Source organism: Ylistrum balloti, unplaced genomic scaffold (assembly GCF_031769215.1).
Source record: "Ylistrum balloti isolate Yb309-2 unplaced genomic scaffold, AGI_CSIRO_Ybal_v1 Utg370446, whole genome shotgun sequence".
NCBI classification, from domain to species: domain Eukaryota; kingdom Metazoa; phylum Mollusca; class Bivalvia; order Pectinida; family Pectinidae; genus Ylistrum; species Ylistrum balloti.
In genome coordinates, this window is record NW_026782297.1 from 119152 (window position 1) to 137451 (window position 18300).

General features: G+C 37.3%; 1 protein-coding gene across 1 annotated transcript; it reads right to left on the minus strand.

The window, feature by feature from the left end:
* Positions 1-4108: 4108 nt before the first annotated feature.
* LOC132554820 (long-chain-fatty-acid--CoA ligase FadD15-like) lies at positions 4109-5746 on the minus strand. Its single transcript, XM_060219135.1, has one exon. It carries the CDS (start codon positions 5744-5746, stop codon positions 4109-4111), a length of 1638 nt encoding a protein of 545 aa, XP_060075118.1.
* Positions 5747-18300: the final 12554 nt, after the last annotated feature.

An 18300-nucleotide genomic window follows, 5' to 3' on the forward strand; every position in this document is an offset into this window, starting at 1 on the left:
GAAATGATGTTGACAAAAGATGTTGTGAAGATTAGAAAATCCTGCAATGCTTGATGACTTCATGAAAGAGATTTGTGCCGACATTTGATGCGGCACAAGGATGGGAAACACACTTTGACTCGCAGAAATTTCGATGCAATGAAGGAAAAGATGTGACGCATGGCCTTACTCATTTTTAAAAGATGTAAACCGGTAAGGCATCAAAGGTTGTTCTTTCAAAATAGTTTTAAAGGTCGTCTGAACAGCCATGTAGACCCAAACAAATCGTTGCAATTAAAATTGCTTCCTTGTGAAGAGATGGTAGAGCACACAGAAAAGAAGCTCATGTAACACAAATAGTAGAAGATTATAGTGTGACGTTTTGATAACTATACGGTTACCTTCATCAAAGTGACCAGTTTGGAGCGTACTATTGACATTACCAGAAGAAAATGTTCCGTAAAAAATGGTGTCACAAAGTGAGAGGTAGGGATGAGTATTGTTAATTAACTAGTGAACTAAAAAGTTGCCTCGGAATGATTCCATCTTAAAAGTGATGAACTAAGAACCACGGGGAAAGCATATTTTTTGAAGAAGGCTAACTACTCGAAGTTCATCATACGTTACAAATATGTCTTTTAAACCTTCAGCGATCAAGGTATTTTCCATGTGTGATAGTTACAATCATAGTGACATTTATGTTTGTTATTTGTATATCCAGCGCTATGCCTTTGCCGCTAGTTGTGGCCGTTTGATATTGAGATCGAATGAACGCATTGTAGGCAGACCTTAAGAATGTGTGTTATAATTTTGTTACCCCTCATTCTTTGCATAATTGGTGATCTTTGAAGAGTTTATGAACATTATGTAGTCTTTCATATACCTAGACCTTTAAATGTGAAAAACGTATTGACAACAGCGGAGGGATTTAAGAACCTATACAAATGGCTGGTATTTCTTCATGTTGAATAAATGTTGTTTCTCTTATTTTAGTTTTGAGGCTTTGATTTTACAGCTTTAAATTGTATATGATGTTGTGTTAAGTAAACAAAGAGAATAAGTTGTGTAGACAGTATTCTTCCAGTGTTGTGCAGGTGTATATCATTTAATACAAAGATAATTAAGATGCCAATTCGAACACGAGTTCTTGGTTTGTACAGACACGAACCCCCCCCCCCCCCCCGAAAAAAAAAAAACAAAAAACAAAACGAACCGTTACACATGTATTATGGCTCACTTAATATGTGAAACCGATTAAGTAAACTTTTTGTCACATCGTTGTCTTGATATTCAGTGTATATATTTAATGTGAATTCATCCTGCATAAGGTTATTTAAGCATTGAAAGCATGTTTATTTTTTCATGCAACTATGAAAGAAAAAACGAATTGCAAACTTATCATGAATGCGGGTATCATGCTTTCAATGCTTAAAATTAATTTTATTATGATTAATACAAAACTGCAGGTATTATTGTTTTGACATCTAATCATGTAATGCTTTTTCACAAGTTCTTCCGCGACCATTTTCAAATGTGACATCACATGACGCGCCAAACAAGAACCAAAATGGCTGAATGTTTACAAGAATTATGTTATTTACTTTTCAAAGGAAAATATACACTTCTGGAAAAATGAATGTGATAATAACCGAGCGGAGAAATCTACGTTGCCTTGGCTTCGAATGGAGCTTTCATTTCTGTGGCCTGTAAAAGGTGTTTTATGCCTAAATTCGTGTACCATGTCATTCATGGCCTGTATTGCCGTAGCGTGTAAACAATGTGCCATATAAATGTGTGCACTTTTGGCATTTTTCGAAATCTCTTTCATGAATTTCGTGCATTGATATGGCTTTGCTGGTAAACCAAATTTCGCGAGATGGATATTCAATCGCCTCTTTTTGCAGTGGTTAAAATGGAAAGAAATTCTTTCAGGAGTTTGACGGAGCAATTGTCATCGCCCGTCTCGTACATTCTTTTATCCCCGAATATTTCTTTATTTCCAAGGCCACCCTGTAGATTTTCTGTTTTAACTCATGTTCAATCGACACAAATTCACGACCACTTTCATTTTGATTGAAAGAGAATGATTTTGTAATGAGTTGTAGGTGAAATTATAAGCCCCTGGAATCAAAATGGATAGCAAAACTAAACCATATTCTTTAACGGAGGACTGGAGTTCACGGCGCAAAGTAAGTGTTGATTTTTTTCCAAATCTTCTCGTGAGATTACTTGCTTATTTACGGAAGGCCAAAACACTCCACTTTTTTACATTGTGTTTCAATTTTCCATCCAGCATCTGATTGGAAAGTTTGAATTCGCGATCACGCACAATGTGAAAAAAAAAACATTTCAGATCTTTTAAGTGGCGATTCAATGCTGCCCTGACATTTCTGAGACTGTTTTTGTGGTAATCTCCTACCATGTTTTCTCCCATATGCATTTTTGAAGGTAGCATCTGTATAAAAACGGCATAGGTTTTCGTTAAGTTCAGCTTTGGTAATTGTTTCAAATTTTCGACTCCATACTTCATTCTGTAAAAATGTTGATTATTTGCATAAATTTACATCCATATAGTTAAATCAGATCGAACAAATCACGTTGTGAGATCTAGGTTCGAATCCAAGCCGGGATATTACGCAACGTCAACGCTTTGTTTACGAACCACATTTAGATTTTGACATAATACATAAACCTACCTTGAAATAATTTCACACCCCATTTGGTGTTATTTTTCGTAGCTTTGGACTGTCTAGAGTGTTCTATGTTTGCCATTTCGTCTTCTGTAATTTTTTTAATCGTTTGGTTTGATTATCCTACTTCGGGAGCGTCACACTGGAGATCTCAACATGTTCTGAGGGATCTGTTATGGCAATTTCTATTTCTCGTTTTACCTCGTCGGTTGTCAAAAAAGAACCAGTTACCGCCATTTCAATTAGGTTAAACACATCCAAGCTGTCCATTGTTCTGTCATGCAAACTGGCCTCGGCATCAAAATCAAAAACGTCTCCCGAGATCAAATTTGGAAGCCAGTTTTGTTTAGAGGTTTGCAAATAGCAGACGACGCCTTTAGCTCGTGCCACACTGTAGTACACATTTCAAATCGTTAAAATAAAATGCAATGACAATAGATATCATATTAAATTTTATTTAATATTTCTAGATATTTAATATATTTTAAACATTCCTCGTATGTTAAGTTTGCTTATATGTGTGCTGTCTGTGTGACTGGTACATCGTAATAAAGTTGTAGTCCAAGAATTCCATTCACGTAAAAAAGTAGTTCTTCAGGTTGCGTGCGTTTATTTGAAGAACCAATCAGAATATATGGGCATGTATTATTTCTTTTACGCTAATGTAAAAGAAATTTCGCTCGACATTGAATTCCATGTAGTATTTACCGTACAAATAACTAAAAATGAATTATTTGATTATGAAATGACTTCACGCACTGATATTGCGTTGTGAAGTAATAAGGCAGACAAAATCATAATTCAATTATGAATTTGATAGAACTAGGGCAAACCATGAACAAAGAAAGATTTAAATGCAAGCTCTTCAAAAGGTGCAAAATTCCTGCTTCATCGACAACGCCCCAATACAAATCTTGGGTCAGTTCAAGTAAGTGTTGGCAGGTTTCTAAGAGTGAACAATGTATACAACAACGGAATCACCAGATAAGATAACGAGCATCAAAAGATTGAAATATGATTTTGTGATGAGATAATATCGACCTATATGGTCATCGTCAACCACCATCTCTGAACCCTGTATTCTTGCATGAATTACGCATGGCAATGCTGCTGTACTTCCTATATCTTGCTATCCTGGTCGTGAACTGATGGAAGAATTTCTTTAAAGACAAAAGAAATATAATTTGTTGATACAGTGTGAATCAGTCAAAGTTTGCGAATGTACCAGCAAACAATTAATTTATTAATTATTAATTTAGATCGGTTAAAAAGATATGATTGTACAGATTTAGAGCTAATATATTGCTGAATAAACAAACCCTCCTCAGCTGAAATTATGTCGGTCAGGTAAACACCATACACAACACTGGCCTTATAGTTGGTTGTCTTGTTTGTGTTCACGTGCATCATGCCTATTTATGAGAGTCGGACAAGGAACATCATGCGAGATTAAGTCTTTTCACGGCTCGCCGTCCGAGAAGAACTTTGTCGATCTTTCCATTACCAAGGCTAGGGAAAGAATCAAACCTGAGAAAATAGGAAGGTGTGTTACCTAATACGTTGTCACCAAGAATCACTCGGCATTTCTTATCCAGGTCAATTTCTGTTGTATTTACATTATCCATCAGTACGTAACAAGCGCATACTTCTTCAAGGAGTCTTGTATCCGGAACCGGAATCACCACAACCTCTCTAATTTCCGGAAATCTGGACATCACTGCTTCTACCACGCTTGCCAAAACCTTCAAACCTCCCCGCTTTATGACGTCTTTGGATTTGCCTTTCAAAATCAACTTGCCTTCTGTTGTGATAGTTCCGATATCGCCAGTTCGAAACCAGCCATGGTCGACAAAAGACCCTATGTTAAGGTCTCGGGCATTACGGTAGGATTTCAACATCGATGCAGACCTCACAAGGATTTCGCCCAGAAGCCCTCTATCGATGGTTTCTTTCTTGTCACTGACGATCTTGACCTCGTTGCCCGGAAAAAGCGATCCAATATGCCCTTCTTCCATTTCCGTCTTCAACTCGATATAGGATACAGCGGCGGCCTCGGTTGACCCGTAACCCATAAACAACTTCTCTGTACATTTACCACAGACTTCAGTGACATGCCTGTCAATACGTTGTCCACCGGTAGCGATGGCGTACAGCTTGTAGCCTGTTTTGGTGATAGTGTCGAGATTTGCAAGAATATCGAATATTGCATAAGGAAGTAGCATAGCATTCGTACACTGCTCTGCCATGATGATGTCCCAAATCGTCAATATGTTCTCTGTCTCCATTCCTACTGAAGTGTTCATAAACACTCGTGTGTTGCCATTGAGGATACTGAACAGAGGCGAACCTCCAAACCAAGAAAATGGTCGATCATTGTAGCATATACCGTATGTTCGGTTCCCCGCTGTTCCGATAAAGGATAAATAGGAAGCATTGACGAATGAGAAATGTGTGTATTCGACCATTTTAGGAAAGCCAGTGGAACCAGAAGTGGTAAATACTAAAGCGATACTCTCTGGTTGTATCCTTGGAAGGGAAATTTCTTCGTCGCCGGTCAAGGTAATATCATCCAGTGAAGCCAAAGAAGACGTTGACGATTTCCTCAGTAACAAGACTACCATTTTATCCTTCATGGATTGTTCGCTGCTGCAGTAGGTTTCCATATCAGATATATATTCCTCGTCCGATTCAGGGTCAATCAAAACAGCGTTTCTGTTTGTAGACTTCAGTAGTTTTAATGTCTCAGCGAACAACTCTGATGTTTTGTGAATCTGAACAGATACAGCCCCTGCCATGAGGACTGCAAACTCGCCAATGATCCACTCTATCGAGTTTGGCCCAATGATGGCCACGCTATCTCCTGGTTTGATTCCTTTAGATATAAGGTACTTAGCGATGTCTGTGGACCTATTCAGCAATTCAGCATTACTCAGAGACCTTCTTCCGCCATCCACGGATCGTTCAACACATATTTCGTTTTCAGGAGCCTCGTTTGTCTTCATTTTTAACACGTCAATAATAGATTGGTATCGAAGTTGGGCAGGATTCGGACAGGACAAGTAGCTCAAGTCCGCCATTGTTATCACGCAGGTATTACACTGGTCGCTGAAATTTAATCATAATGTGTTATAAATATTGGACGAAAGACTTAGGACTAAACAACCATGTTTAAAATATATGCAGAAATAAGTACAGTATACCAAAGTAATGGTGTAAAATTTCTTAAAACTTCTTTCTATGTTACTTATGACCTAGCAGGTTATTATTATAATCCTTTCAATCTTTATCTTTTACACATGAAATGGTCCGTCAACACATAAAATGGTCATTAGGGCAATCAACCGGTAAAACACACAGTGATCTAAACGGGAATAACATTAAACAAACCAAAAGGTAAAAGACAAATGTTAAAAATCTTAAATGGGTATATTAACACAAAAGATTAAAATGACACGTCATAGTCTATTATACAGACCAACAACTTTCAGGTAGAATTTTACAAATCTCAACAGTTTCAAAAAGGGATTTTAAACATGTACTGTTACAATAAAAATAAAGGTCACCTCAGTCCAATAAAATGTTTAACGGTGAATGGCTCATCACATCATATGGACCAAGGAGTATCTTCGAATTTCAACATATATGAATGTGCAAGTTATGTATGGCCCATACGAAGACGGGCAAAGACAACTTCGTCTCAGTGGCTGTTTCTGTAGCCTGGAGACCATTCACCGATAACAGGTTAAACGGAGTGCAATTTGTTATTGGAATAGGTATTCCAAGCCTCCTGCCACTGAGCTTTTAAAATTTGTTGAATAAATGGTTTAAAATCAGTAAAATAAAGTTGAAAACAACAGGTGGTAGCGATAAAGCTTCCTTTGCGAAACGATGAGAACTTTAATACGAAACATGGCAGAATAGTTTAGAGTTAGTTTTGTATGATAAGTTCTTGCGGTACTATTTGTTCGTAGACATTGAACAGAAAACCATTAAGAGTGTTAAAAAGATGTATTGTATAAAGAAGTAAAATGTGGTCGGCACAGTACAAAGATGCAAACAAAGCAACTTCTGGATTGCGTCATTGAATTCGTACGATTAAGTGTTAGTAATTGTTTTAATATCGGCGACAGATCTGATTACGTGTTCATGTTCTTTCATTAGTTTATAGGCCTAATTAGGAATTAACAGCACATTGTGAAGAGCATTTTTAAAAGGACAAAATAGCTTATAATTGGCATATGCGATTTTTTATCACATCTGACTCTAAGGGTCAAGATGACTTAATGCTATCATCCATCGTCGTTCGCCGTCCGTAAACGTTTCCTTAAAACGCTGTTCATGCTTAACGCCTTGCGGATTTTAGCCAAATATGGTCTGAAACATCATTCGGGTGGGGAGTATTTCTTAAATTCAGAAATTTGACTCGACCCCTGTGAAGCTTGGGATGGGTCCCCAAAAGGGTTGTCAAGCAATACTGCGATTCCAAACGCTACTTTTCTTTAATGCTTTAATGGTTTTCATTCAACGTTAGTCTGTGACATCAGTAGGGGTTGGCAAATAATTCGTTAATTCGTAAAGTTGATTCAACACCTAGTGCCTTCGGGTTGGGGCCCAAAAAGGGGAAATGAGACAATAGTTTGCTTCAAAACGCCACTCCTTCTTAATGCCTGGTTACAGGTGGGTTATCATTTCTTAAATTCAGAAAGTTGATTCAATCCCGAGTGACCTGGGGATGGACGGATGGCGGGGCCCCAAATGGGAAAGATATCAATATTTTACATCAAAATGCAGCTCTTATTTAATGCTGGAATAGTTTTCAACAAAATTTGGTCAGAAACATTGAGATTTGGGAATCATTTCTTAAATTCAGAAGGTTTATTCGACCCCTAAGGACACTGGGATCGAAGCCCCAAATGGGATTTGTTTGTATATAATATAAGTAGGGAAGCTAATTCGATCTCTAGGACCTGGCTGTGGGCGAGGCCCCAAAAGGAGAAGTAAAATTATATTCTACTTCAAAATGCTACATTTTTTAAAGCTTGAATGGATTTCAACCAAATACTATTTTTTTATTGTTCAATCTGTAAAGGATTTCATGAGGTGTAGTTATCAAAACAATACACGATGTGCTAAACAAATCTGCGCGATGTGATTACGGCTTCCGGAAGAAAATTGCTCGATGTAAACGAAATGTGTCTGATAGTGATATTTAGGAATAACTGATCAATAACGAAAAATATGCGGAACGAAAAAGTTTCCAGAAACAAAGCCGGACATCGTACCTTTGATATTTACAAATGTAAATGGTAAAGAAATGAAAATGTTGTCAAGAAGGAAATGGTTCAGTAATTTTAGGTATTTATGAGCAAATAAAGACAATGCACACTGAATGAATTTGATTTCATATTAATATCTTAATATCAGAAATTTGTTCCCAACAAAAATTTATTTTGAATCCATCACTTTTTATTTGTAGTCGAAAAGGTAGAATATATCTATATACGTTTTCATAGTGCTTTCAAATGCCTCTTTAACATAATTTTGAGTTAAAGATTTTATGCAACTTCGCCGAACTTATAATAACGCAATTTGGTCGTCTAGGACTTGTCATGGTTATATACTTTCATATCCGTTTTAACGCAGTGTCTATCAACTGTGTCTTTCTTATAAATATAAAATGCAATATGTAACTTCGAATATTGGAACATCCGTCTCTTTTGATTTGAAAAAAGGCTACGGTCAATTTTGATTGTGTTATGTAACATTATTTTGAGTTGAAAAACGAATTTTTACGACTGATTAAGTTATTAGGGGACTCGGTATTAACATGTTTATAATCAAGAAAATATAGAATTCTATTTATTTTCATGCTACTCAATAACTAAATGTGCATGATCCTAAGATGTTTTTCAATTCTTTGTCTTTTAATCAAATTGTTCACAATGTTCAGTAGCTATTGAGATATCATCTACATCATCATCTAATTTCAACGGTTTTCAAGCGTGAAATTTTACCTTAAACCTTGACCTATGACTATTAAAATCTAATCAGGAGTATAGCTTGATACATAAAGTACGATATATGAAAATGAATTAAATTCTTTCTGCGGTCGACATCTTGTACAAAATGTTTGCACGCACTGCTGGACAGGCAAGGAGAACCAGCCTTTTCTAGGTGTTTAGTATAATTTATAAAAAAAAAATTAGAACGAAATGGGAAGTTTCAGTCAAAAAGTCCAGGTCAAAATGTATATATCTCAAAATCAAATCCTAGTCTGTGTTATCAAATTTTAGACTCAAGTATAAAACAATTTAAACGCCAAAAAATATTTGGAATATTATACAGCGTATTAATATTCATATATCTAACACAGTATAAGAATAAATGATAAGGATACCTGAAGTACAAAGCATTAAGAATATCTCTTGATAAAGTATTGATTCGATTTATCAACTTGGGTTAAATATTTTACCTACCTGTTCAGTAAGAGATGATGACCAACTTGCAGTAAGCCAGACAACAATATACATTGTGATGTGTTTAATTTAGCATTTCACTTAAGAGATAGCAATACACCTGACCATGCATACGATATAACTGAAGTGGCATTTGCAACTTTCATTTAGAAACGTGAAGTGTTCTATGCACATCACGAACAGAATAAATTATTAATTCAGATGTACTTGTTAGTGGTTGCTGTGAATTAATTTTTCAAGAAGTTACTGTAAATCTGTTGTCAGCTTATATAATATTTTATTTCCGATTTCCTAGTAACGCTAATACGACACCATAAAACATCATTTTATTACTGATATTAAATATTTTACTTGGATTACTTTACTGTCAAGACGACAGCTGATTTCTTCCTTCTGGTTTTTCAGGAAATCTTTTCAATTTAGACATGTAAAGCCGGCACTTGCTGTGTGTTCAGGTAACTATTCATTCTAAGGTTTTACAAAAAACACACAATTTAATAGCACATCTTGATACAAATTTAGATATAGTTAGAGACAGTAGAGCTAAACAATCAAATAAACTGCATAATACAGCGTTTGTTTCATCATCCTAGGACTAGTTAGTGTTGTTAGTGTCTAAATTTTGAAGCCTAGGAGGCGACTGAGGACACCCAAAGGAAAGGTAGAAATCAATTAAATAAATTCCGTAAATTTCATATACCAGATAGCATTGGAAGTATATATAATTTGATGCAACATCTTTCTGAAATTACATATACTTGAAAGAATGAAAATAAATTAATTGAAACTGTTATAGTTAATTTGCTAAAATTCAATTGATTTTTTTTTGCAGACAGTGAAACACATTGTGCTCAGAGCATACCTCTTACCTTAATATTATACACATCATTTGACTGTGTCTGAAATGCAGAGTAGGTGATAGAATGTTGATATGGATTCTAAATAAAGAAGAAGTCGATCTAAAGCCCTTTAAAATGAAGGCTTTCTTGAACTAACTGTATATTATATGTTAGATAGTCACTTAATGACCCTCTATAGAGCCATAGAGGGTCAGTAAAATGTATAGTGGCCCGAAGCATACGTTTTTTGTAGATCACTCTCAGCTATGGCATTGTAATGTTCGATGCAGCCTTTCTCCATCTGTTTTACCTCCGACATGGCAGCCTTTAATTTAACATTCTAAATGCACTGTCATTTATTATATCAAAGTTTTTGTTATTTGGGGTCATCTTCAAATACATATTAATTCCATGGCGTAATGCCTCCAGACTAGTTGGCTGTAATGACTCCCATCAGTTTTTCCAGGATCATAGAGTACCGATCTGGAAAGCTTCAGAAGAACAAAGCACGTCTTCCATTTTTATTATTTTATTCAACTTTTTTAATTCCGCCTCCTATTTAGGAGAGTTAGAAACAAAAGTGAAAGTGAAAGTAGAATTACAGTTACCTCCCCTTCCTTATGTATTTCATAGAATGACATACATAATATCCCCCCACAAAACAAAATTTTGCAACCAAATTTTCGATGGGTATGGAGATAACATGAATTGTAAGAGAAAATATGGCAAAAGCATTGACATATATTAGCAAATACTAGCAAGCTCACTTAGAAACAAGGAAGATAATTCACTATCATTTGAATTAATACAATATAGTCTCAGAGCTTCTGTGATAATAAGCAATATTTTCATAACTGAACTACTTTTGGTGTCTGAAAATATACAAGGACAAAAATTATATGCAAACAATTTGGACAAAATTGTGATGAACATTAACTAAGATTTCTCAAGTACTTAGTATCCTTTATCTACTCTTGCAGTACATAAATCTGAAGACTTATATTCAAGCACATTGTAATTGATTCATTTAATGAATATTTCTTAATACATGTACATTTGACCAAATATATAGTCCAAATTTGCTGAACAGCATAATACCACAATTTCCATTATTGCATTCAAAAGAAACATCAGAAAGTAAGATTGACATATTCAAAATCAAGATATTAAAAAAAAAATAATTGCATATGCAACAATATCAAAGTATTATCAACTTATGACCATGCATATAGGAATTAAGTCACATTACATTATCTTATTACATCATATATTGTATTGAACAAAATGAAATTTGTAGATGAGTCACTGGAAAAACTGCAGAATTATGATCATTACTAGAATTGGTCATTGTTCAGTGTTCACCATTATGAAATCCATCCAAAATACAATTATCTTGTGAGTTGATTATCATAAAACTCAGTAACTTCATAACATGTATTGAACTCACAAAAATGAAAAAAATTCTTAAAAATTGGATACTATTCTCATGGTGTAAATAAATGAACATTGTTACTGTATGCTGTGGAAAACAACAGTTCATAAATCATTGAAAACTATATGCTTTGATTATGTGAAATTCACTCAAATACAATATGGTGAATAGAAAATGTCAATTATATCAAACACCAAATATCAGTGTTACCATTGTTATACAACATTTTCAAACATTTTAGGATATCCCTAATTAAAAAACCAAACACTTTGAGTTTGAAATGCAAAAATTACATGCAACTCAGAAAGTTCAAGAAACAACTGATTAAACAAAAACACATTTTTGTCATCACATTAACATGTATCAAATTTGAACTGTCTCTATAAATGTACATTATTAATATACCAGTTCAGTGCAGAGTGGGTGGCGGATTTTTCTGTACAGCCTTTCTAACATTTGCGTTCAAGTCAGAAAATGGTACCCACATGGCATTTTGAGTAGATTCTCCTACAAAATGTACCAGATATTCAATAACACCATTGTGCTTTCTCTGCCCTATCACTTTCTTAACTTTATAATACACATCATTTGTGTCCATTGCGACCTCAGAAGAGAAAGTGTTCACATTATCATCACTGCAATATCGCTTTGGTTTCGGCGCATTACGACGAGGTCTGGTTAGTGAAGGCAAATCTGCAGCTTCAGATTCAACTTGCTGAGGCAAAGCAGGCAGTTGTCGACGTTTACGAGAAAGTTGCTGTTGTCTTCCCAAAGGAACGTCCAAATTAGTGTCCTCCGAGGAAAGTTCCTCTGATCTTGAACCAACCGATGAACCTTGAGACTCTTGGCTGTTCACAAGTTCTAAGGTCTGCGTTGAAACATGTACACGAGTACGGCTTTGCTCATTGGTAACTACCTTACCCAGAAAGTAAGGAGATGGATGGGGTTCTCGCACATATGCCATTTTAAGTCGTTCGATATGAACAAGAGAATCCAGTTTTGTTTGAGAATTCGGATGTCGCAGTTTCACGGTATGTTCGGAACAGATTTCCTTAACAACAAAGGGACCATCATATTTGTCCTGCAGTTTCTGCCCTGGACCTGTGGGGTCATGTAAACGATAAACATAGTCACCTGGCTGAAGTTGTAATTGTTTCACACCTTTGTTCATTCTATCAATCATGGTTGCCTTAGATTTCTCAACCGTTTCCAACATGTTTGTACGTATGGTTTCCAACCGTTCCATGAAGTGTTTCAGGTAAGTTTGAAGATCATCAGGAACACCTCCTAGCTGAGTATGACAAGGTGCCAATGGGAAACGAGGACGTGTTCCAAACACAATTTCAAAAGGTGAGTATCCTGTACTGGCGTTAACTGCAGAGTTTATAGCAAAAACCGTTCCTGCCACGTGTTCATCCCAAGATCGAGTATCTTTTTCCAGTACTGTCGTCATACGTACAGCTAATGAAGCATGAGTTCTCTCACAAGCCCCTAAGCAGTGATGTGCATAAGGTGGAGTAAATTCCTGCTTGAGTCCCAACAATTTACATACTATCTTTGTAACTTGTGCTGTAAACTCTGAACCATTGTCAGTGATGAGAGTGTCACACACACCATACTGTGTGAACATGTTGTATATTGATGTAGCCACTGATAACGCATCCTTTCCTGCGATTGGTGTAGCCACCAACATTTTACTGTACATATCTACTGCTGTAAAAACGTATGAATTGCCTCTGTAACTTACTGGTAAAGGTCCAAATAAATCTGCTTCCCACACTTGAAATGGTGCATGAGGGGAAGGGAACGCTGTCATACCATTCTTTGTGTGCCGTTGTGTCATTTTCCTACGCTGACATTCATTACATGACCGTACATAGTTTGGTATGACAGTGTGCATACGTTTAAAGAAATAATGTTCTTTGACTTTATCCAATGTATCCTGGATACCACCATGACAAGCAAGCGGTGAATTGTGGTACAAATCAAGGATTGTCGTTTGTAACACTTCAGGTACCACAAGTTGATATGGGTTTAGATGTTGAGCTCGCTTTGACTTAGGCACTCGAGAATGAAACAAAATATTGTTCACTAGAAGATAGTCACTGGACTCCAACAGAATTTGACGAGACAATTTTTGAGAATTTGGTAGATTTCCATGTTGTAAATATTCAATAAGTGGCTTTAAACCTGAATCTAGTTTCTGAAACTCCCTGATTTGTTGGTCTGTCAAGTTAATCCGAGAAACCGAATCTAGCCTCTTTTGTAAACGCTCCTGATTATCCGAATCAGTAGGTTCTAGAGTTATGTCCCCTGAATCACTTTTCAAAGTACTTGTAGTGTCTATCTCTGTAGTTTTATCAAACCACGACTTCACATCTGTGTCAACCTCTGTACTGATATAACTCTGTGATACATCTACCCTTTGGTCAATGTCTGTTGTAACATCAGAAACATTTGTGTTTTCCAAAGAGTCCTTAGATGTTTGAGTAACTGGGTTTTCAGTAACTGTGCTAGCCTTGTCTGAGTTGTCGTCTACCGTAGAGTAACAAGTAGGAAGTGTAGAGATAGTAGGGGTCGTCTTAACACAATCAGTGTCGGAATGACATCCAGATATCATACACTCGCGTTCAGATTCAGTAACACTTTGGAGTCTGCGTTCCCACGCACTCCCCATAAATCTGGGTTGCTTTTTCCGAGATTTTGGTTCCTTGACTTGACTAAGATCAGCTTTATGACCGTCATCTAGCTTGACCTCCTTACTGTCAATAGATCGTTGACGCTTAACATGACGGTGACGTTTGACACCTGACCTTTTACCTTGGACTGTATACTCATCAGTATCTCCGTCATACCCCAAATCAATGTCAGTGTTCATGGGTACTATGGGTAACGGTATGGCAACAGAATTCACAACATTTTTGTCCATGTTCACTGTACCACTGTTTGTATTACCACAAGAATTGTCATTTTCAGTATCATTAGCTCTGTCACTGTCTCTGTTGCCTAGCAACTCTTCAATGTGTCGTCCATTTGGTAGCCTTATATGTCCTGTAGATTCCGGTACATAGGGAAAATGTGGATCTTCCTCATCTGGGCTTTGGAAATCGACCTTATTTGTATGTGGCATACAACGAGATAATGCGTCCGCAACTACCATCTGTGCTGCAGGTTTGTATTCAATGTCGAAATTGAACTGTTGTAGAATTGTCAACCAACGTTCATAAATGGCTCCTTTGAGTTTCTGCTGAAACAGCGGACGGAGTGCTTGATGATCACATTCGACAATAAACTTGTTTCCTCGTAAGTATGAAGCACAATCCAGGATGGCTGTTGTCATACCTAATAGTTCTAGTTTTGTCGGACCATAGGAATGTTGCCACTTAGAGAGGGCTTTAGATCCAAACCGTACTACATGCGGAATCTTGGATTCTGTGTCGGTATCACTGTGATATTGGTACAACATGTACCCAATACCATGGCTTGATGTGTCCACTGCTAATCTGAACTGTTTATCAAAACGAGGAAAAGCGAGTACTGGAGAATTGAGCAAGCTGTTCTTCAACTCCTCAAAAGCGGATTGGTGTTCGAATGACCATACAAATGCCACATCCTTCCTGAGTAGCCGATGTAGAGGAGAGGCTATCGGACTGAAGTTAGCGATATATTTCCGAAACCATCCGATCATTCCCAAGAACCGTCGCAATGATTTGACATTGGTGGGCGGGGGGTACTCCTTAATAGCAGCAACTTGTTTGGGTGGTGGTGATATACCTGACCGAGTTATCAAATGGCCTAAAAACACAATCTCTGACTGGGCAAATTTACATTTCCGAGGACCTAGCTTTAGTCCTGCTGCACGGAATCTGTCAAATACCTCAGCTAAGTCAGATAAATGTTGTTCGAAAGTCTCTGAACAAATTAAAACATCGTCCAAGTAGCATAAAGCTGCTTGAAATGTGAGTCCATGCAAGACTTTATCCATCAAACATTGAAACGAATTTGGAGATGTCCGCAATCCCATAGGAAGCCTAAGAAATTTGTATGTTCCGAAACACGTATTAAAAGCAGTGTACTTTGTCGACTCTGGAGAAATACTCATCTGGAAAAAGCCAGAAGATAAATCAATTGACGTTAAAAAGTTTGGTATACGTGCAGTGAATGATTCAGTTAATTCCTCCAAGTCTGGAATGGTGTAACGGAATTCTTCCATCTGAGAGTTGAGAAATCTGAAGTCACAGCAGAAACGATATGACCGAAGTGCCTCTTCCTTAGTCATGGAGGAGTTATTCCCCTTTGCTCGTTGATTTGTCTTAGATACAAGTACGACAGGACTTGTTATGGGTAAATCCTCACCATCACTCACAGGGGAAATAATACCCTGCTTGACTAGTTCCTCCAACTGATGTCGTAACACCTCGCGCTTCTCTGGCGACAAGCGATACGCCCTCTGATGAAAGGTTTTCGCATCCGGCTTTAAGCGAATGTTATGTTGAACAAGAGTAGTAAAGCCTAAGGCTGGATTATCTTTGGTAACAAACAAGTCTTTACTTTCAAACAGACATCTTATTAACTTTTCTTTCTGTGCATTGTTCAAATTGTCATTACACATGTCAAAATTCTCAATAAATTCATGAAATTCTTCCTCATAGTTTGTGTTGTCACTGTTTTGCTTACATGTACCCTCAGACATACCAGTATGGTCCTGAGTAACCTTAGATGTCTGTACATTAGCACACATTTTGTTACCATCTGATACTTGATTTGGACTACTACACACTAAAACACCATCATTACTATCAAGTAGTGTTAATTTTGCTAAATTGTTACCCCTAAACACAGTAACAGTAGAGTCTGTTGGGTTAAGTATTTTCACAGGAACCATATGGTTTAAGGTAACAGTAACTACAGCTTTAGCTACCAACAGACCTGCTCTAGACACATGAGCACCAATAGTACACACACCCTGAGTACCAAATGCAAGTCCATCAGGTACCTTTCCCCAAATAATAGCCTCACTATTGGGCAATATTTCTGTTGTTTGTTTACATTTCACATTAAACTTTGAAGATTTCACACATCTGTCAGAAAAATCTAGAACAATACTGTTTGACTTCAAATAACCTGTACCCAAAATAAGTGGGTGTGATACCTGGTCAATAATATACACTGTAATTGTACATGTACCTTTGTTATGCATTTTGACCTTGACCTTTGACTGACCTTCAACACTAACAACCTGATTATTGGCCAGTCTCATACTTTCTTGACCTGAGCTACTTATTGCTCCTTTACAATGATTTGGTATTTTGTCAAACAAATATTTAGAGATCAAATTAATTGAACTACCAGAATCTAACAATGCTGACACTTTCATGACACCAATATGAATAGGCATAAACAAAAAATGAGAAAAATTGTCTTGATCACAATCAATATCAGTGTCCGAAGAAAAATTTTCATTGTCTTGGTCCGTTAACACTTGGCGCTCAAAGTTATTACATTTGAGTCTCTCCCCAGACGATGGCGCCTGTAACCGCCTGGGACTGGCTAGTTTCCCAAACACACTGTGGCCGTATGTCCAAATTGTTCACATATTTGACACTGTATCTCAGGAGTGCTGGATCTTTTGCCATTCCATTTACAGTAAGCTTTAGTATGGCCCTGTCCCTTACACTTGTAACATGTCCGCCGTGTAGAACTTGTACCTTGGCAATTTTGCTGCTGGGTCTGTGAATTTAACACAAGATTGGACAGTTTTGACTCAATCACCTCCATCCGTCGTGCCAAAGATTGACAAGCTGCAGCATTACCATTGTCTTGTTGAATCGTGGCAGCCTGGACCATAGGGGGTGTGGTACCACATGTGGGGCCTGTACTGGTACTGACTGGACAAGTGCTGGTTGCTGATGAGGTTGTGGTGCTTGTACCACATGCTGGACCTGTACTGGTACTGACTGGACCAGTGCTGGTTGCTGATGAGGTTGTGGTGCTGGTACCACATGTGGGACCTGTGCTGGCACTGATTGAACTGCAGTTGGAGAAAAGGGAGATGGAGAATACCTCAACTTGTAAGCTTCCCCCATTTTCGCTTGTGACAAAGCCTCGTGTAAAGATGTGGGTCTGCCTGTACGCACATAGAGTTTTAGCTGATCTGGAAGACCATCGATGAACCTGTTCATGATATCAATTTCTGCCTTTCCTAATCTCCGCCCTTTCTGGACTAATACAGAATGAAAGTCTTCTATTGGCTGTCCCACTTTCAAAATGACAGTGTTAAACAGTTCATTATCAGCTATCAACTGTGGGTTCTGACTTGGATCTGTTGACATAAATTGTTGCTCAAATGCTTGTTTCACTCTGCGCCAAGCCACTAACGTTGTGGTAGAAAGCTGGCTAAACCACGTGAGTGCTGGACCCCCTAAATGTAGGTGAAAACCTGCAATAATTTGGGCATCCCTTCCTTCTAGTCCTTGCAATACAACATAGGAAGTGAATTCTTGCAAAAATTTACACGGATCCTCATGAGCATAGCCATGAAAAGTTTGTAAGGGTCTGGGGGTGAAAAATGAAAAGTTCCCGCCGTTTGGGGCGGCCATATTGGTTGGGTTATTGGTGCGCGATTGACCACGGGGAGTAGAAGATCTGTCAGAAATATCCCAGTCTTTCATAAAACTGTAATCATCATTCAGCGAAAACATTGTACAAACCGTCAATGTACCACAACACGATTAGAATTCTCCACCATGTTCCAGGATCATAGAGTACCGATCTGGAAAGCTTCAGAAGAACAAAGCACGTCTTCCATTTTTATTATTTTATTCAACTTTTTTAATTCCGCCTCCTATTTAGGAGAGTTAGAAACAAAAGTGAAAGTGAAAGTA

What these genes read in the sequence shown, in the direction of transcription:
- LOC132554820 (XM_060219135.1), bottom strand. Translation starts at nt 5,746, where the DNA reads ATGGCGGACTTGAGCTACTTGTCCTGTCCGAATCCTGCCCAACTTCGA.